Raw genomic sequence first — 22203 nt, 5'->3', positions numbered from 1 at the left:
CCTACAGTAACCATTTGTGTACCGCGATTTTTTTTTCTTCAATCAGAAATATTGGTAGGATAACGCAGGGATAGACCGCAATCTGCAGAGCTCTGGGTCACAATCTGTATGCAGTCGGCTGGATGTTTTTCCAGGGGCATAGCTGGGGGGGGGGGGGGGTGTCCTGGGGTTCCCGTGGGCCCCCCCCCCCTTTGTCGGACCATACATTTTTTCAATAGCCGCATAAGAATATTAGAAAAGCGCCCACTGTAATTTTTCTAACTTTTTTTTTTAAACTAGACTATCACCTCAGCCTCATTAGGGTTTCTATAACCTTGTATGGACTTCCTGCAGTTTGGGCGTGAAAACCCAGTTTGTCAGAGTGTGTGCAGGAGAGGCGGATGTAAGTGCAGATATGTTAAATAATACACAGTGCAGATACGAGCATAAAGTGCGTGAAACGCACACAACAGGCAAACAGTCCAAAACAGCAGGTAAAGTCGTAATTGAGGAAACAGGCAGGGGGTCAATTGAGGCGCGGACAGAGTATCAGAGGCAAAACTATACAATATCAAGGGATGAGAAACAGGAGTCGAAAAACCAGGTCAACAAGAACAGTGCCAGGAAACAAGGCTCTGTAAGAAACACTAGATGTGGCGTAATACTTCACATCATCCTTGCACGGGCGCAGTCCTTAAATAGCCCAAACATAGTTCATTGATTAAAGACAGGTGTTCTTTGTTAACGGCACGTGTGCCGGAGCTTGTTAGGCACGCGCGCCCAACACGATCACACTAGAAAGCATGGTCAATCTGCCAGTGTATCTGCAGTCTTTTTAGTTGCGAATTACGAGTATTTCCTCGTGTTAATAATTCGCCATGTCAAAACAAGTGAAACTTTCCTCCTTCTTTTGACGTGAAGAGAGGTAAGCAATTTATTATATAGTTTTTTTCCATCAAAGTTGCATTTTGTAGCTTCGAAGCTAAGTTTTAGTGTGGCGTTTCTAGAACACAAATTCAAGAAAACGCGGAAGAAACAGCAATAATGGAAGAGCCGGTTTCTAAGATACCTAAAACTAGCAATGATAATTATTTTTTGTTACATAATGTACTCAGGCTGCTAGTCAGTGTGTGCCCCCCCCCCCGAAAAATCCTAGCCACACCCCTGTTTTCAATTGCAATCGCGTGGCCACTTCAGGTAGCCCCGTATGCATTTGTTTAATGGTCTTCTGCGTGTTAAATAGTTACAAAATTAAAACAAAGTGAATACTTTACAATTTATTTGGTGTATACTGATGAAGTTACATATTTTATTATTATTTTTTTGGCCAAGGGAAGGGTTGCAGGCCAGAATTATAATGTGGTGGTGCGCCACTTTAAAAGTGCCCATGGAGAACACTGACATTCATCTTTCAATCTGCAATATTTTATGAATGATCTGAAATAAAACATCAGTGCTAACAGATCTGATTCACTCTTACAGAGCATTGAAGTGGGAGGATCTTTAGAGGAGATTCTTTACAACCAACGTATAGGATTGGCAGTAATTTGTCAGTAAATGTGTGTGTGAAAGTGTGTAAGTGTTTGTTAGTGAGAAGGTCAGAGAATGACAGTTTTCCTCTGTCCCAGTCCAGCTTCACTCTGATCCTCTGGAGTTTCTGTGCTACTGAGAGGAGAGTGACTGGATGTGATGTGCAACCTGCAAAATATTTGCCATCATAATCCCACATAGACCAGATTCCACTTCTGGAGATTGCATTCTTCTTCCTCTGAGCAGATTCTGTCATCACACCCACACTCCACCATGTACAGTCTCCAACTTCAACATCCCAGCAGTGTGTCCCTGAGTTAAAGCCCTCAGATCCCAGGATATACCAACATTTATCAAATCTCTCTGGATTATCAGGAAGTTTCTGTTCCTTATCACTGCGTCTCACACTTTTCAGATCATCAGATACAATGAGTCCAGGATGAACAGTGTTGGGGTCCAGAGTTACAGGTGCTGAAAACACAGACACATTTTTACATTTCGTTTTGATGGAGCTAATCTAACTTTATCATTACGTTACCATGGAACTAGCTAACATTTGCTGTAACTAAATAAATGATAACTGTAATTACAAAGTTCATTAATAAACACGAGTAACTTAATAACATGCCTTGTGTCCTTTTCTCTGTGTGTTTAAATTACAAATGTCAAGTCAAGTCAACTTTATCATCAAATATGCTATACATGCTCGACATACAGCACAGATGAAATTTCAGTAAACAATCAGTAAACAATCTTTATAATTGTAAGGCTAAAAGTTTTGTAAACTGCTGAAAAGCTCGACTTTTTCACTCAGTCTGATGGAAATAGACACTTTTCAAAGTAAAACTTCCCTTACATGACATGAGTTCAACATGAAAGGTGAATAATAATAATAATAATAATAATAATAATAATAATTCCAAAACAGTATACAAATTAAACATGTAATGACAATGACCACATAAGTTTCACTAATAAAGGCAGAAAAAAGAAAAAGAAACAATTCATATTTAACGCACACACACAGAGTTAAGAGTCTTACTGTATTGGACGGTGTACTGCATCTTCTCCCAGACTCTGAACTGTAGGTTGGCCAGATGTTTTGCCACATGGATCAGTGCTCCTGAAAGCTCCTCTGGATGCTGCAGTGTGCTCTGGGCTCTGCAAAAACATTCAGGAGACAGTGTTGCTGTGGGTTTGGATTCAGAAACACAGAGAATGAGAGAGACAGGAAGCACATCACTCACCTTTTCACTGTGGCCTTGCAGTTCTGTAAAACAGCAAAGCAAATATCAGTGGATATCATTTACATTTCAACACCACTGAAATGTGACGTTTCTGATGATGGAAAGAAGTTTTAATTTCTCACAGTATAAATACTGACTAAATGACCCTCACTTGTAGCAATGAAACGTCTTCAGCTCTCATCTCCTCTTCTATGGCTCTGATTGTGTCTGAAAGAGAGGATATGTCTTTGCTCAGCTTCTCAATCTTCTCCTTCATCATCTGACTCTTCTGCTCCTCTTCCTCTCTCAGTGCAGTGATCCTGACTGCCTCTTCATCTCGTAGAAACTGGTGAAGCTTCTCAAACTCCTCCTTAATCTGACGCTCTGTGTGTTGGGCCTGAATCTAGTGAAGAGAAAATCAAATGAAACATCACTGAATATATAATGAAACAAAATATAATGAGAATATTAAACCCATGTTATTGATTCTAACCTTTATATGTTCTGCAGTCTGACTCCAGTTCAGTTTACAGTTTTTAAATATCTTCAGTTTCATCTGTAGTGGCCTCAGTGCAGTTTTGAGCTTCTCCTGAAATAAATTAACACACTGCATGGAGACTGTTTTAGATATTACTTTCATTCAGATAAACTAAATTGATTGCAAAGTAGTTGTCATAATTATGAACAAAAGTATTTGTTCACATGTGACCCATGAGTTCATATGTCCATTTTATTTACCTTACAGTCTGTTACTGCCTCATCAATGGGGCAGAATTTGTGGTTGGTGTGTTTTCCTGAATCTCGACACACCACACACACCGGCTGTTGATGATCCAGACAGAAGAGTTTGAGTTTCTCACTGTGCAGACTGCAGACTGTTTCAGACCCTGATGAAGATCTCAGACTTCTCTCCTGTAAGAAAGTCTCACACAGGTTCTTTAAGGCCAGGTTTATGGGAGGATACGCCACAAATGACTGCCTCCTACAAAGAGGACATTCTCTGGATCCTTTGGTCTCCCAGAACTGCTGCAAACACACTTTACACACACTGTGACTGCAGTGCAGAAGAACAGGATCCTTGAAGATTTCATGGCACACAATACAGGAGAAATCCTCCTCTGAAAACTTAGCCATTTTATTTCGCTGCTGCTGTTGCTCTCTCCAGTCTGAATGCTCAGAGTTTCACTGTCAGAATCAGATTTAGAATCAGAATTGTGTTTATTGCCAAGTACATTCTCACAAGGAATTTGGAATTTACCAGGAATTTGCTTTGGTGTTTGGTGCTTGAACAGTTAAAATAAAAAAGAAAATTAGTAAAGATGCAAAAGTAGAAATATAATGATGATAGTTTATTTCGAACATGTAAACAAACAATGAATAAATAAGCAGATAACAAGAAAAACAAAACAGCATTTGCAACAAGAACACGTAAAAAGCCACTAAATTAGAAAATAAACCTTAAATAATATAAGTAATAATATATCAAAATCAAAACAAAAGAAAACAAGACAAAAATACAAACAAGGACACACTAAGCAGTTTTGAGTTTACATGTCCGAAAAGGAGTGGGCTGAAGTAAAAACTTATTTAATTCCACCCCTCTACTTTAGTCAATATAAATTGATTATCTAGCTTCCTTATATATATATATATATATATATATATATATATATATATATATATATATATATCAGTGGCGGCTGCTGGTTTTTAAAACAGGGGAAGCCCATTTTACGCATTCATCGTAAAACCTGTAGGCCGGATATCAAAGCATAGAAAAGTGTGCCCCATTAGCATAGTGAACTAGACAACCCTACCTAGTGGCAGAAAGTATTTTTGCTTGTACATTTCATGTTATAGTCTGGCTTGCCAGGCTAGTGCCTCATATCCTTAATCAAAAATATCAAACATCCAAAAATCACTGGCTATTCAACGAAGATCCTTGAACATCATACCCTGATATGCAACACAGAGTCTTTAACACAACACCCAGCTGTGCAACACATCCTTGAACATCTTCTGCAACACAGTCTGGAAATTCATAACCAGGTAAGCTATGCAACACACAGAACCTTGAATATTATACCCAGGTATAACCTATAACACAGAGCCCACCATTCTCTTAACATTACTGAACAATATACACACTTCAGATTCATGAACATGAACACTATTTATACACAAATTCTGCCCTCCGCTCCTTTTCCAGAAAATGGTCTGTGACCCTGTCATACCAGCTGGTTGTGCTTTCCAGAGACTTCACCAATTTCTGTTAGCAGCTAGCACTGCAGATCCCAATAAGGCTCAAGCTAGCCTACAACCAGATTGAACTACAAATTAAATAAACGAGTGAATTCACGAATGATCAAACTGATAGAATGGATGAAAGTTAACAGAGCACAACGAGTAATATTTACATTTATTTACAGAGTAATGTACAGAGACATCAATGAGAAGAAACGTTTATATGAAATGAAATTTGGACAGCACTTTGGCACACGACTACACTTTCTCGACATCCACTAGGGACTGACTGATCATACTTCCGTGTTCCTCACCGAAGTACAGCCCTCCTCATGTCTTTCAAACACTACCTCCAATAATCCTTTATCAGCCCGGCTTCTTGTCCCTCCCACTGTCTCGTTTAGTCCCAGAGAAGCCCGGCTTCCCTGGAAGTGACGATTTTGTTGATTTTAACCAATAACAACTAGCCGAAATTGGCTGTTCAGAGCCGTCTCGTAGACTGCAACGGATACCCGGCTGCCAGTCAGTGTTGCCAGATACTGCTGATGTTTTCCATCCCAAAATATGTTCAAAACCCGCCAAAATGCACTTAAAACCGCCCAATCTGGCAACACTGCTGCCAGTCCATAGAGCCCATTGAAATAAGAAAGGTTACAGCCTGGCAGCAAAGGTGATTCTCGTAGCGAACTGCAAGTTCGTTAGACATCACTCAAATAAGTTACAGGATAGTTATGAACATAAATACAATCTTGGGCATATATTATGTTATGCAAGTTATTGTTTTAATGAGAATTCCACGTCGTAGACGCTGCAGTTTGGGGAGAGAATTTTAGGGGAAGCTCGGCTTCCCTTGTTGTCTCTGAGAAATCGCCCCTGATATATATATATATATATATATATATATATATATATATATATATATATATATATGTGTGTGTGTGTGTGTGTGTGTGTATACACACACACTTATATACATCAGGGCTGTACATTAACTTTTTTGCTCACCGGCCACTGTGGCTAGTGGTTTTCCCGAGTCACTCGCCATTCAGCCTTTTCACTAGCCACAATTTTGTTGCCAGGAAATCGCAGTTTTTTTCTTCACTATGATATGTTACAGTTTGGAAGATCTAGATTTAATTATGAATGGCAGCGTATAATGTATCTCTACAGGAGCACTCAAGTGCTCCTCAAGCATTCAGTGCTGTTAAAGTAGCTCCCTATATGAAAATATGCAACCAATTCAGACAAAAATATCAACAGAGTATTCTGTTTATTGAACTCAAATTCAAGCCCCTTACAATATGAAATATCGTATAATATGAAAAATAACTTTCAGTACAACTGAACTGATTCTAATATTTAAAGTCCAATTCAAAACATTTATCATTGAAAAACATTTGATGTTTTGATATGCAAGTATTATGTGTGTTATCAAATATTATGTATATTATATTATCTATTGTGTGTGTGTGTGAACATGTGTAGAGAGAGACATTACATTTCCTCATGACATTCATCATCAGATGAGTCTAATGGCCCTTTTCCACTACCCTTTTTCAGCTCACTTCAGCTCACTTCAGCCCGACACGGCTCGCGTTTCGACTATCCAAAAACAGCACGACTCAGCTCGCTTCAGCCCTGCTTAGCCCCCAAAACTCGCACAGTTTTGGAGTGGGGCTGAAGCGAGCCAAACCGAGCTGAGTGAGGCTAGGGGCGTGAGGAGACACTCCCCTGCGCGCTGATTGGTGCGGAGGAGTGTCCTCACATGCCCACACATGCCCCGCGAGCACGCTGGGATCTGTCAACACCGTAAACCCGGAAGAAGGAGAGTTACAAATTACGAGAATTATGAAGCCTTATGCGCCTCGCCTCATCTATACGCTCTTGCCAGTATCTGTTGGCGTTGTCGGTGACAACAAGCCACAGCACCAAGACCAGCAACACTAACGACTCCATGTCCTCCATGTTTATTGTTTACTCTCCGGGTCGTGAGACTACCGCTTAAAAGATCACTGATGTCACTGTTTGCGCCGCCAAACGACATCATGTGACGTCCACCCACTTTCGCTAACTCCACCCAATGTGTCCACCCACTTCCAGCCAGCATGGTTCAGCGCGGTTGTAGTCGAAATGCAACTCCAACAGCCCCGCTCAGCTCGACTCAGCCCGACTCAGCACGGCACGGCTCAGCCACGTTGGTAGTGGAAAAGCAGCATAAATGGTCCATGAAAAATGGTCTTCGTGACCTGAGGCTTCCAGCAGGCCATAAGTTGATAGCTGGGGCGGAATCAACTTCTTTCCAATCGTGTGAATGTTTCTAAATAGCAGCTCTATCCTCTCCAGCTCAGCTGACTTCATGACAGCCAGGGACTGAAAGCAATGCTGTCCTGTAGTGAATCAGCCATCTTTGCCTGTTTTGATGTTGTAGTACCGATGTGTGCATTTGACTTTTCGTGGTCCTTTATGGTTTCAAGTTTAAAATTACTGGTGCCTGTCTTTGCCAGACTTTCTACAGTCTTCGCAGTACATGGTATTTTCGATTTTGCTATGAACTAGCCAATCTTGCCCGAACTTCCATTTGTCATTGAACTGTCTTATCTTCCTATTAGCGTCTTGTTCATCTCCATGGCCGCAGCCAGCTCTGAGGCCCCCGCAGTCCGGACCTCGGTCATTTTTAAGAGCTGAAAATACATTTGTACGCTAAATATTCAACTGGATAAAAAAAATAAAGAATAACATTAAAATGTCTCCGTAAAAAGTGCATAGTTAATGATGTTAAATGTTGATTCTGTCTTCTGTGTGTGTTTCGTGCATGCGGCTCTGAGACCAAGAACACAAATGCGAATGAGCGCGTGACTCGGGGGAGGAACGCAGTGCAGGAGACACGGGGTTTCCATGGTAACCATCAGCGCATTTTCATCCATCTCATCATCTCTAGCTGCTTTATCCTGTTCTACAGGGTCGCAGGCAAGCTGGAGCCTATCCCAACTGACTACGGGCGAAAGGCGGGGTACACCATGGACAAGTCACCAGGTCATCACAGGGCTGACATATAGACCAGTGGCGGCTGGTAGTCTTTCAAACAGGGGAGGCTGGTCAGTTACGATATTTCCAGATTTTAAAAGAAAAAACACATCAATTTTCCCCATACTCTTGCCTCTGATCTGGCTGATTGTTGGCAGGGTCACAAACTGTGAAATAACAGGTTCTTTTGGCCCATTAGCCTACTGTCCAATATACATGATGGTGGTGTTGGGGGTGTGTGTATATTTTAACATTTTATATTTTAAAATTGTGGCATGTTGTTTAAAAATTGACCTCAGCTGTGTTTTTGTTTAAAAATGTTTTCCAAATTGTAGCTGTGTTTAATTCATATCCAGAAAAACATATATTCCAATATAATATACTCAGCATAAACATTTTAAATAGATTCTATATTTTTGGTCCATCCATGACATATTACTAAAGTAGCCTATTTGCTGTTCTTGATGTGGGTCACTTGCTGTTAGCCAATTCACTTTCTCGTACCAGGAGAGCTGAAAGGAACGAGTATTATTCCCTACCTTTTTCACCAAGTCAATTTGAGGTGTTGGTCTACCCTGCTCTTTAATTTTAATTTTTTCCTCGAAAGGAAGACTGGCAAATGGCTTCGCCAAAATTAAATCAGCAATGCTTGGCATCTGTGTGCAGCTTTCTTGCTAGCTGACTAGCCCCCTCAAGTTCAAGTTCAGTCACTCAAATAAATGAAATTTCTGGAAGTAAGATAGCAAACTTGACAACACTATATTTACACTTTATTTACAATGAAAATATATACAAACTAAAAAAGCTGGTAGAAACCGTATGTAATGAATGAAATTGAAATGTAAGCCGATCTCTTACAATAGACCACAGCACTTGCGAATCCGCATGGGACTGAACTGATGTTGCCAGATACTGCTGACGTTATCCAGCCCAAAATATGTTCAAAACCCGCCAAAATGCACTTAAAACCACCCAATTGGGCGGGAAACCGCCCAATCTGGCAACACTGAACCGCTGCCTGTCTATAGTTGAAACGAGCTGTCAATCAAAGAAAATATCCGGCCGCTTTCACCAATCACCAGTCTCCTTGCGGAAACTGCCATGTCCCTCCCATGTGAGGTTCGGAGTCCGTGGGCGGGCATTTTCGCACTATTTGTCCAATAACCGTCTTGCATTTTGAGATTGAAAAGCGCATAGCTCCCAAATGCCGTTGAAGTCCATTGAGTCTGGGAGTCCGTGAGACTCTGTGGGCGGGCATTTTCGCAGTATTTGTCCAATAATCGTCTTGCATTTTGAGATTGACAAGCACATAGCTCCCAATCCACTGAGGCTGGGCTGCATCGCGCTGTCACGAGGGAGAAAAACTCACACACACATTAGGCGAACTGGGGAAAGTTATAAGGGAATGATTTCGCATTGTAGTGGGTTGAGCACATATATTTCTATGATTCTGGATCTGAAATAGCAATGTTATAAGGTCGGCTATAACATAAGCCTAGTGCAATTCATCCTACACGGTGTTCGTCATTTTTAGAGGAGGCTGAGCCTCCCTCGTTGTCTTAGAGCAATCGCCCGTGATATAGACACAGACAACCATTCACACTCACATTCACACCTACGGTCAATTTAGAGTCACCAGTTAACCTAACCTGCATGTCTTTGGGGGAAACCGGAGCACCCGGAGGAAACCCACGCGGACACGGGGAAAACATGCAAACTCCGCATAGAAAGGCCCTCGCCGGCCACAGGGCTCGAACCCAGACCTTCTTGCTGTGAGGTGATAGCGCTAACCACTACACCACCGGTGCACTTTCATCAAGCTGTTCAATTTACATTTTTGAAGCAGCACAGATTTTTTTTTTCTCCAGAATTTTTTTTTTTTTGTGTAGGTGTAACGAATGCCAGATTGTTAATGTATCTTAGTTACATAGGCTACATGGTTAGGGTATCTTTTGCCCTCATTGCTTGGGCCAGATCAAACCATTAAACAAGCTTAAATTATTCTTACTCTTGTCACATAAATTAAATTATAACTCCCATCTCTTTCAGTGAACAGTTTTTGAATATTATGTGGTAGTTGATTATTGTTTGCTTTGAATAATATTTGTGCTGTTTGATAGTCCACCAGATCTGCAAATTTCAGTATTTCTGACTGTAAGAATAATGTATTTGTATGATCCCAATAACCAGCCTTGTGTATAATCCTTATTGCTCTTTTTTGGAGAATGAATCATGAATGTATTGTATTTTTGTCATTATTGCCCCATACCTCTGCACAGTAACTTAAATAAGGTGAAACTAGGGAACAGTAAAGAATCCGGAGTGAATTGTGATCTAGAAACTGTTTGACTTTGTTTAATATTGCAATACTTCTTGATACTTTGGATTGTATGTTTTTTATATGTGGTTTCCAAGTGAGTTCTTCATCAATAGTTGTTCCAAGAAATTTGATTTCCTTAACTCTTTCTATAATAACCCCATCTATATTTGAATATTTATTTCTGTGTTTGTTTTGTTGTTACCAAATAATATTACTTTGGATTTGTTCAAGTTTAATGATAATTTGTTACTGTTGAACCATATTATTAATTTACTTATTTCTGTTGTGATCTCCTGCAATAGTTCCATTAAATTATCACCAGAAAAGAGGATATTTGTATCGTCAGCAAACAAGACAAGCTTCATTACTTTAGATACACTCAGGGGCGTGTTTAGCCTATTTTGGGGGGTGCTCAAGCACCCCCCAAAACAAGCTCAGCACCCCCTAGCTCAGCACCCTCAAAAACACTGCTTTTGTACGTAATTTTCAGAAATAAGTGCCCTTGCGCACTGCGCAATGAATGTGTGCGCGGGCGTGTGTGTGTTCTTGAATTCACCTGTTACGTGATAGTTCTATGAGCAGTAAAATACCTCTCCTCCTTGCATCCCCTCTGATTGGGTTGCCTGTCCGCGCGAGTGCTTGCTACGACATGGTGGTTTTTTAACTGGATTCCACGCCGATGAGGAACTGGAAGTAGCACCTGAGTATTACTGGCATAGCGAGATGTGAAGGTACGGACTGGAGTTACAATTGTTAAACACAACACAATAATATGCATAATGCAATATTGATGTTCCCTGGTCTATGAACAGAATGATAAAAACGACATTTATCATCCATATTGAGATACTTTTGTGCAGAGCTGTACAAGTGCTACGGTGCTAGACCACCGTGTGTTAGTCAATTTTATTTAATGTAACATAGCGTTTACTAATATAAACTAATGTAAAATCATAATAATACACACTCACTATTACAGGGAGTGCAGAATTATTAGGCAAATGAGTATGTTGACCACATTACCCTCTCTATGCATGTTGGCCTACTCCAAGCTGCATAGGCTTGAAAGCCTCCTACCAATTAAGCATACCAGGTGATGTGCATCTCTGTAATGAAAAGGGGTGTGGTCTAATGACATCAACACCCTATATCAGGTGTGCAAAATTATTAGGCAACTTCCTTTCCTTTGGCAAAATGGGTCAGAAGAGGGATTTGACGGACTCAGAAAAGTCAAAAATAGTGACATATATTGCAAAGGGATGGAGCACTCTTAAAATTGCCCAGCTTTTGAAGCGTGACCATCGAACAATCAAGCGCTTCATTCAAAATAGTCAACAGGGTCGCAAGAAGCGCGTTGAAAAAAAAAGGCACAAACTAACTGCCCGTGAACTGAGGAAAGTCAAGCGTGAAGCTGCCAAGATGCCACTCGCCACCAGTTTTGCCATATTTCAGAGCTGCAACATCACTGGAGTGTCAAAAAGCACAAGGTGTGCAATACTCAGGGACACGGCCAAGGTAACAAAGGCTGAAAAACGACCACCACTGAACAAGACACACAAGATGAAACGTCAAGACTGGGCCAAGAAGTATCACAAGACTGATTTTTCTAAGGTCTTATGGACAGATGAAATGAGAGTGAGTCTTGATGGGCCAGATGGATGGGCTCGTGGCTGGATCAGCAAAGGGCAGAGAGCTCCAGTCCGACTCAGACACCACCAAGGTGGAGGTGGGGTACTGGTATGGGCTGGTATCATCAAAGATGAGCTTGTGGGACCTTTTCGGGTTGAGGATGGCGTCAAGCTCAACTCCCAGTCCTATTGTCAGTTTTTGGAAGACACCTTCTTCAAGCAGTGGTACAGGAAGAAGTCAGCATCCTTCAAGAAAAACATGATTTTCATGCAGGACAATGCTCCATCACACGCATCCAAGTACTCTACAGCATGGCTGGCCAGAAAGGGTCTAAAGGAAGAAAGATTAATGACGTGGCCTCCTTGTTCACCTGATCTGAACCCCATAGAAAACCTGTGGTCCCTCATCAAATGTGAGATCTACAAGGAGGGGAAACAGTACACATCTCTGAACAGTGTCTGGGAGGCTGTGGTTGCTGCTGCACGCAATGTTGATCGCAAACAGATCAAACCACTGACCGAATCCATGGATGGCAGGCTTTTGAGTGTCCTTGTAAAGAAAGGCGGCTATATTAGTCACTGATTTGTTTTTTTTTTTTTGAATGCCAGCAATGTATATTAGTGAATGTTGAGTTGTTATATTGGTTTCCCTGGTGAAAATAAATGAGTGAAATGAGTATAGGTTTGTTTTTTGTTAAGTTGCCTAATAATTATGCACAGTTATAGTCACCTGCACACACAGATATCCTCCTAAGATAGCTAAAACTAAGAAAGCCCTACTCCAACTTCCAAAAATACTCAGCTTTGATATTTATGAGTCTTTTGGGTTCATCAAGAACATAGTTGTTTTTCAATAATAAAACTAATCCTCAAAAATACAACTTGCCTAATAATTCTGCACTCCCTGTATTACACAATACACAATAACACATTAATTAACAATTACCACTGTTCAAAATGAATAGCTCCAACATTACAAATGCAGTAGTAGGTCTTGTTTAGTTAAAAATATCACGTAAATATTTGTGTCAGTGGTTGTAAATGTGTAGATATCATAGTTTATTGGGTCAGCTTCTGTTAAAACATTGCATAAGTTTAGTCTTGTCTAGTCTAGTCTTCTTGTCTAGTTAAGTCTAGTCTAAATGCGGAATAAACATGGAAACACTGTCGTTCAAGCCAGGTGCCTCTGTCAGCTCTGGGGGCTAAGCACCCCCAAAGATCAGATGCTAGAATCGCCCCTGGATACACTACATATGTCGTTGATATATAATATAAAAAACTTTGGTCCTAACACTGACCCCTGGGGAAGACCACAAGTTATGTCCAAACATGAGGAAGAACAATCTCCCAGCTTCACAAACTGTCTCCTGTTACTTAAGTAGCTTTTAACCCAGTTTAAAACTATACCCCTGATGCCATATCATTCCAGTTTTTTATTAATTTGTCATGATTTATTGTATCAAATGCTTTCTTTAAATCAAAGAATATTCCAACTGCAACGTGGAATACGTGCAGTTGTGGGCCCGACCTCCTGTGGGTTCACCACCCACAGAGGTAGCTGTAGGGGGCTGGTGCAGTGTGGATTAGGTGGCAGTCGAAGGCAGGGGCCTCGACGACCTGATCCCTGAACACAGCGGCTAGCTGTTGGAACATGGAATGTCACTTTGCTGGGGGGGAAAGAGCCTGAGCTTGTGCGGGAGGTTGACAGGTACCAGCTAGAGATAGTCGGGCTCACCTCCATGCACAGCTTGGGCTCCGGATCCCAGCTCCTCGAGAGGGGCTGGACTCTCTACTTCTCTGGAGTCGCCCATGGTGAGCGGCGGTGGGCTGGTGTGGGCTTGCTTATAGCTCCCCAGCTCAGCCATCATGTGTTGGAGTTTACCCCAGAGAACGAGAGGGTCGCCTCTCTGCACCTTCGGGTCGGGGAGAGGGCTCTTGCTGTTGTTTGTGCCTACAGGCTGAATAGCAGTATAGAGTATCCGGCCTTCTTGGAGTCCCTGGGAGAGGTACTGAGAGGTGCTCAGACTGGGGACTCCATTGTTCTACTGGGGACTTCAATGCTCACGTGGGCGATGACAATGACACCTGGAGGGGCGTGAATGGGAAGAACGGCCTCCTCAATCTGAACCCATGTGGTGTTTTGTTATTGGACTTCTGTGCTAGTCACGGTTTGTCCATAACGAACACCATGTTTGAGCATAGGGGTGTCCATAAGTGCACATGGCACCAGGACACCTTAGGTTGGAGGTCGATGATCGACTTTGTTGTCGTTTCATCTGATCTCCGGCCCTATGTCTTGGACACTCAAGTGAAGAGAGGGGCTGAGCTGTCAACTGATCACCACCTGGTGGTGAGTTGGATCTGCTGGTGGAGGAGGAAGCCGGACAGACCTGGCAGGCCCAAATGTATGGTGAGGGTCTGCTGGGACCGTCTGGCGAGCACTCTGTTGGGGAGGTCTTTAACTCCCACCTCTGGGAGAGCTTCTCCCAGCTTCCAAGGGAGGCGGGGGACATTGAGTCTGAGTGGGCCATGTTCTCTACCTCCATTGTAGATGCAGCTGTTCAGAGCTGTAGCCGCAAGGTCTCCGGTGCCTGTCGTGGCGGGAATCCCCGAACCCGGTGGTGGACACTGGAAGTAAGGGATGCTGTCAAGCTGAAGAAGGAGTCCTATTGGGCCATGTTGGCCTCCGGGACTCCAGAGGCAGCTGACGGGTATCGGCAGGCCAGGCGTGCCGCAGCTCGGGCAGTTGCGGAAGCAAAAACTTGGAACTGGGAGGAGTTCGGTGAGGCCATGGAGGAAGACTATCAGTCGGCCTCTAAGAAATTCTGGCAAACTGTCTGGCGCCTCAGGAGGGGGAAGCAGTACTCTGCCAACACTGTTTACAGTGCGGGTGGGGAGCTGTTGACCTTGACTGGGGACATTGTCGGGTGGTGGAAGGAATACTTCGAGGATCTCCTCAATCCCACCATCACGTCTTCCATTGAGGAAGTGGATGCTGATGACTCAGAGGTGGACTCATCCATTACCCAAGCCAAAGTCACTGAGGTGGTTTTCAAGCTCCTCAGTGGCAAGGCACTGGGGGTGGATGAGATCCGCCCTAAGTATCTCAAGTCTCTGGATGTTGTGGGGCTGTCTTGGCTGACACACCTCTGCAGCATTGCGTGGCAGTCGGGGACAGTGCCTCTGGAGTGGCAGACTGGGGTGGTGGTCCCTCTTTTTAAGAAAGGGGACCGGAGAGTGTGCTCCAATTATAGGGGAATCACACTTCTCAGCCTCCCAGGGAAAGTTTACTCCAGGGTACTGGAGAGGAGAATTCGACCAATAGTCGAACCTCGGATCCAGGAGGAACAATGCGGTTTTCGTCCTGGTCGCGGAACACTGGACCAGCTCTATACCCTTCATAGGGTGCTCGAGGGTTCATGGGAGTTTGCCCAACCAGTCCACATGTGCTTTATGGATCTGGAGAAGGCATTCGACCATGTCCCTCATGGTATTCCGTGGGGGGTACTTCGGGAGTATGGGGTTCGGGGCTCTTTGCTAAGGGCTGTCTAGTCCCTGTACGAACATAGCAGGAGTCTGATTCGCATTGCCGGCAGTAAGTCAGACCTGTTCCCAGTGCATGTTGGACTCCAGCAGGGCTGCCCTTTGTCACCGGTTCTGTTCATAATTTTTATGGACAGAATTTCTAGGTGCAGCCAGGGGCCGGAAGGAATCCTGTTTGGGAGCCACAAGATTTCATCTCTGCTTTTTGTGGATGATGTTGTCCTGTTGGCTTCTTCAAACCAGGACCTTCAGCATGCACTGGGGAGGTTTGCAGTCGAGTGTGAAGCGGCTGGGATGAGAATCAGCACCTCCAAGTCCGAGGCCATGGTTCTCGACCGGAAAAGGGTGGCTTGCCCTCTCCAGGTTGGTGGAGAAGTCCTGCCTCAAGTGGAAGAGTTTAAGTATCTCGGGATCTTGTTCACGAGTGAGGGAAGGATGGAGCGTGAGATCGACAGGCGGATCGGTGCAGCCTCCACAGTGATGCAGTCACTTTACCGGTCCGTCGTGGTGAAGAAGGAGCTGAGCCAAAAGGCGAAGCTCTCGATTTACCGGTCAATCTACGTTCCGACTCTCACCTATAGTCATGAGCTTTGGGTAATGACCAAAAGAACAAGATCGCGGATGCAAGCGGCCGAAATGAGTTTCCTTCGCAGGGTGGCTGGGTGCTCCCTTAGAGATAGGGTGAGAAGCACAGTCACTCGGGAGGAGCTCGGAGTAGAGCCGCTGCTCCTCCACATCGAGAGGAATCAGCTGAGGTGGCTCGGGCATCTCTTTCGGATGCCTCCTGGATGCCTCCCTGGGGAGGTGTTCCAGGCATGTCCCCCCGGGAGGAGGCCCCGGGGAAGACCCAGGACACGCTGGCCTGGGAATGCCTCGGTGTTCTTCCCAAGGAGCTGGCCGAGGTGTCTGGGGAAAGGGAAGTTTGGGCTTCCATGCTCAGACTGCTGCCTCCGCGACCCGGCCCTGGATAAAGTGGATGAAGACGAGACAAGCTTTCTTTTAATTTTGATGATTATAACTGACAACTACTGAAAACCCCAAATTCAGTATCTCAGAAAATTAGAATATTGCGAAAAGGTTCAATATTGAAGACACCTGGTGCCACACTCTAATCAGCTAATTAACTCAAAACACCTGCAAAGGCCTTTAAATGGTCTCTCAGTCTAGTTCTGTAGGCTACACAATCATGGGGAAGACTGCTGACTTGACAGTTGTCCAAAAGACGACCATTGACACCTTGCACAAGGAGGGCAAGACACAAAAGGTCATTGCTAAAGAGGATGGCTGTTCACAGAGCTCTGTGTCCAAGCACATTAATAGAGAGGTGAAGGGAAGGAAAAAATGTGGTAGAAAAAAGTGTACAAGCAATAGGGATAACTGCACCCTGGAGAGGATTGTGAAACAAAACCTATTCAAAAATGTGGGGGAGATTCACAAAGAGTGGACTGCAGCTGGAGTCAGTGCTTCAAGAACCACCACGCACAGATGTATGCAAGACATGGGTTTCAGCTGTCGCATTCCTTGTGTCAAGCCACTCTTGAACAAGAGACAGCATCAGAAGCGTCTCGCCTGGGCTAAAGACAAAAAGGACTGGACTGCTCCTGAGTGGTCCAAAGTTATGTTCTCTGATGAAAGTAAATTTTGCATTTCCTTTGGAAATCAAGGTCCCAGAGTTTGGAGGAAGAGAGGAGAGGCACAGAATCCACATTGCTTGAGGTCCAGTGTAAAGTTTCCACAGTCAGTGATGGTTTGGGGTGCCATGTCATCTGCTGGTGTTGGTCTACTGTGTTTTCTGAGGTCCAAGGTCAACGCAGCTGTCTACCAGGAAGTTTTAGAGCACTTCATGCTTCCTACTGCTGACCAACTTTATGGAGATGCAGATTTCATTTTCCAACAGGACTTGGCACCTGCACACAGTGCCAAAGCTACCAGTACCTGGTTTAAGGACCATTGTATCCCTGTTCTTAATTGGCCAGCAAACTCGCCTGACCTTAACCCCATAGAAAATCTATGGGGTATTGTGAAGAGGAAGATGCGATACGCCAGACCCAACAATGCAGAAGAGCTGAAGGCCACTATCAGAGCAACCTGGGCTCTCATAACACCTGAGCAGTGCCACAGACTGATCGACTCCATGCCACGCCACATTGCTGCAGTAATTCAGGCAAAAGGAGCCCCAACTAAGTATTGAGTGCTGTACATGCTCATACTTTTCATGTTCATACTTTTCAGTTGGCCAACATTTCTAAAAATCCTTTTTTTGTGTTGGTCTTAAGTAATATTCTAATTTTCTGAGATACTGAATTTGGGATTTTCATTAGTTATCAGTTATAATCATCAAAATTAGAAGAAATAAACATTTGAAATATATCAGTCTGTGTGTAATGAATGTATACATTATACAAGTTTCACTTTTTGAATGGAATTCAACTTTTTCATGATATTCTAATTATATGATCAGCACCTGTAAAGTATACAATTAAAAATGGGCGGCACAGTGGTGTAGTGGTTAGCGCTGTTGCCTCACAGCAAGAAGGTCCGGGTTCGAGCCCTGTGGCCGGCGAGGGCCTTTCTGTGCGGAGTTTGCATGTTCTCCCCATGTCCGTGTGGGTTTCCTCTGGGTGCTCCGGTTTTCCCCACAGTCCAAAGACATGCAGGTTAGGTTAACTGGTGACTCTAAATTGACCGTAGGTGTGAATGTGAGTGTGAATGGTTGTATGTGTCAGCCCTGTGATGACCTGGTGACTTGTCCAGGGTGTACCCCGCCTTTCACCTGTAGTCAGCTGGGATAGGCTCCAGCTTGCCTGTGACCCTGTAGAACAGGATAAAGCGGCTAGAGATAATGAATGAGATGAGATAATGAGATGAGACAATTAAAAATGAATTGGGGAAGCTGCCCTTATGGCATGAGGTTTTGGTTCTAAGGACTGATACTGCATTCATGCAGAACACTGTTCTTGTAGGAGGTTGCAGTCCTGAGAACCAAAACCTCACACCATAAGGGCAGCTTTTTCCCCACTGTGGTGGGCCTCATCAACAAGGTCAGAGCCCCCCACTGACTCTGAACTCACACACACTCCCAGTGCATCACATTAATGCACTTCCCCTCTGGACTGCTTTTTGCACATTTCATGACAATGTCATGCCATCTTCATTCTGTGACCATTTATTGCACATTCCAGCACACAGTGTACAGCTTGGACATTTACCTGTAAATCATCCATTTCACATACTCTTTATATATGTTTATTTATTTTTTAATTGTATATTTTAGATTTCTCCATATTTTTATTCTCTTTATATTTCTACTTTTGTGTCTTTACTAATTTTCTTTTTTATTTTAACTGTTCAAGCACCAAACACCAAAGCAAATTCCTGGTAAATTCCAAATTCCTTGTGAGAATGTACTTAGCAATAAACACAATTCTGATTCTAAATCTGATTCTGACAGTGAAACTCTGAGCATTCAGACTGGAGAGAGCAACAGTAGCAGCGAAATAAAATGGCTTCTAAGTTTTCAGAGGAGGATTTCTCCTGTATTGTGTGCAGTGAAATCTTCAAGGATCCTGTTCTTCTGCACTACAGTCACAGTGTGTGTAAAGTGTGTTTGCAGCAGGTCTGGGAGACCAAAGGATCCAGAGAATGTCCTCTTTGTAGGAGGCAGTCATCTGTGGCGTATCCTCCCATAAACCTGGCCTTAAAGAACCTGTGTGAGATTTTCTTACAGGAGAGAAGTCAGAGATCTTCATCAGGGTCTGAAACAGTCTGCAGTCTGCACAGTGAGAAACTCAAACTCTTCTGTCTGGATCATCAACAAGCTGGTGTGTGTGGTGTGTCAGACTTCAAGAAAACACACCAACCACAAATTCTGTGCCATTGATGAGGCAGTAACAGACTGTAAGGTAAAATGGACATATGAACTCATGGGTCACATGTGAACAAATGCTGTTGTTCATAATTATGACAATTTGCAATCAATTTAGTTTATCTGAGTGAAAGTAATATCTAAAACACAGTCTCCATGGAGTGTGTTAATTTATTTCAGGAGAAGCTCAAAACTGCCTTGAAACCGCTACAGGAGAAACTGAAGATCTTTAAAGGACCCATGGCATGGTGGTTTGTTGATGCTTTAAATGGGCTCCTGGAGGTTTCCAGATGTTATATCCGCAGCCTTTCTCGAAATGAACCCTTGGCACGTAGATATAGCCTCCTGGGAGAAAGCCCCATTTCAGCGCTTTTCCCAGTGCGTCGTTTTGCTAATGAGAAGCAGGGGGCGGGGAAGGGTAGAGGGTGGGGGCGGGTCTTATCATTAATATTCATGACATGTAAAGTGTTACCTCTGATTGGCTAACAGCACTGTGACGCTACCTCCAGTGGGTCAGAACAAGCGGATGTGAGTGTCTTACTATGGCGAGAGAGAAGGAACAAACCACGAAGGGAAAAATACCGCGCGCTGACGTCATTAAGGTGCGACGTGAGGAAATAAAATAAATTCAACAAATGTTTGGGTTTTTACTGAACAAACAAACAAACAAACAAATAAAATGAACGAGTGACTTAAAAAAAAGAATGTGGCTGTCTTTGTAAAAACTGTTTTGATTGGCTATTATAACAGAGCATGCTGCATGCTTTTTGGTTTTGTAGTGCAGAGTACCTGGCTAACTGCAGGAAGCGGTTAACTGCACAGCTAATGTAGCCATTGCAAGGCTAACGTGGCACCAATTTTAAAACACGGCAAAACATAAGCTCATAAGTTACAGTCAATTTCCAGACTAAACTCAGTTTAACAGAGCATGCTGCATGCTTTTTGGTTTTGTAGCGCAGAGTACCTGGCTAACTGCAGGAAGTGGTTAGCTGCACAGCTAATGTAGCCATTGCAAGGCTAACGTGGCACCAATTTTAAAACACGGCAAAACATAAGCTCATAAGTTACAGTCAATTTCCAGACTAAACTCAGTTTAACAGAGCATGCTGCATGCTTTTTGGTTTTGTAGCGCAGAGTACCTGGCTAACTGCAGGAAGCGGTTAGCTGCACAGCTAATGTAGCCATTGCAAGGCTAACGTGGCACCGATTTTAAAACATGGCAAAACGACTTAACAGTTATACACTTGTTTGCTGTTTGTGGCTGATGCGGCAGGGATGCTTGGTACAGACCCAGGCTTCAGTGACAGTTGATGTGCAAAACCTGCCCTGTACTGTCCCAAGTTGTGGAAACATTCATCAGGAAAATGCTTCCGACAAACATACACCATCTTAGGTAGACTCGACGGCGTATTATTGAAGTAAATAAAATTAAGCCACTGCGTCTTCAGGGGCTCTCCCATCGGCAGTAAAAACAGACTCTTTTCTGTGTTGTCACATCCATGTACAGCGCAATTTCCATGTTTCGCTCGCTTAGGTGGTGCCATGTTGTTGTGTCCTCTATGGTCTCCTCACTACAACTGGGCGGGCAATCCATACGGTGGGTGGGAATCCAGAGGGGGGGGCGTGGGGATCATCTCCCTTGCTGACGTCGGCAAGGGAAGAGCTTATCAACGCGCCGTTTTGACGCGCCATTCTCAAATGTTGGGCATAGTTTGGTTTACACATTATGAAATTTCTAGCCACTGGGGTGACTTAAGAAGGTCAGAGGAACTCATTTTAACGTTAAAAAACCTCAAAGTGAAAATTTCATGCCATGGGACCTTTAAAAACTGTAAACTGAAATGGAGTCAGACTGCAGAACATATAAAGGTTAGAATCAATAACATGGGTTTGATATGATATATTTTGCTTCATTACATATTCAGTTATGTTTCATTTGATTTTCTATTCACTGCAGATTCAGGCCCAACACACAGAGCATCTGATTAAGGAGGAGTTTGAGAAGCTTCACCAGTTTCTATGAGATGAAGAGGCAGTCAGGATCACTGCACTGAGAGAGGAAGAGGAGCAGAAGAGTCAGATGATGAAGGAGAAGATTGAGAAGCTGAGCAAAGATATATCATTTCTTTCAGACAGTCAGAGCCGTAGAAGAGGAGATGAGAGCTGAAGACGTTTCATTGCTACAAGTGAGGATCATTTAGTCAGTATTTATACTGTGAGAAATTAAAACTTCTTTCCATCATCAGAAATGTCACATTTCAGTGGTGTAAAAATGTAAATCATATCCACTGATATTTGCTTTGTTGTTTTACAGAACTACAAGGCCACAGTGAAAAGGTGAGTGATGTGCTTCCTGTCTCTCTCATTCTCTGTGTTTCTGAATCCAAACCCACAGCAACACTGACTCCTGAATGTTTTTGCAGAGCCCAGAGCACACTGCAGCATCCAGAGGAGCTTTCAGGAGCACTGATCCATGTGGCAAAACATCTGGCCAACCTGCAGTTCAGAGTCTGGGAGAAGATGCAGTCCACTGTCCAATACAGTAAGACTCGTGTGTGTGTGTGTGTGTGTGTGTGTGTGTGTGTGTGTGAAGAACATGTACAGTCTTTCTTTCTTTCTTTCTTTGTTAGTATTCCTAATGTGGTCATTATTATGACATGTTTTATTTGTATACTGTTTTGGAATTATTATTATTATTATTATTATTATTATTCACCTTTCATGTTGAACTCATGAAATGTAAGTGAAGTTTTGTTTGGTTTTGGCAAATGTTAGCTAGTTCCATGCTAATTTAATGATGAAATTAGATGAGTAAACGTGTGTGTGTGTGTTTTCAGCACCTGT

General features: G+C 43.2%; 1 protein-coding gene and 1 long non-coding RNA gene across 2 annotated transcripts; one reads left to right on the top strand and one right to left on the bottom strand.

Moving 5' to 3' along the window:
- Positions 1-1435: 1435 nt before the first annotated feature.
- Positions 1436-3869, bottom strand: LOC132892146 (zinc-binding protein A33-like). The gene is made up of 6 exons (XM_060930540.1): positions 3474-3869; positions 3229-3324; positions 2908-3138; positions 2757-2779; positions 2552-2670; positions 1436-1980 (listed from the first exon to the last, which is right to left on the bottom strand). The coding sequence occupies exons 1-6, from the start codon at positions 3867-3869 to the stop codon at positions 1436-1438; spliced, it is 1410 nt and encodes a 469-aa protein (XP_060786523.1).
- A 17627-nt stretch (positions 3870-21496) lies between these two features.
- LOC132891186 (uncharacterized) lies at positions 21497-21878 on the top strand. The gene is made up of 3 exons (XR_009655294.1): positions 21497-21545; positions 21674-21696; positions 21783-21878. It is a non-coding gene; the product is annotated as an uncharacterized LOC132891186 (long non-coding RNA).
- Positions 21879-22203: the final 325 nt, after the last annotated feature.

This window comes from Neoarius graeffei, chromosome 9, assembly GCF_027579695.1.
Source record: "Neoarius graeffei isolate fNeoGra1 chromosome 9, fNeoGra1.pri, whole genome shotgun sequence".
Lineage (NCBI taxonomy): Eukaryota > Metazoa > Chordata > Actinopteri > Siluriformes > Ariidae > Neoarius > Neoarius graeffei.
The sequence above is the reverse complement of the archived record's forward strand: the minus strand, read 5'-3'. Positions and strand labels throughout refer to the sequence as shown.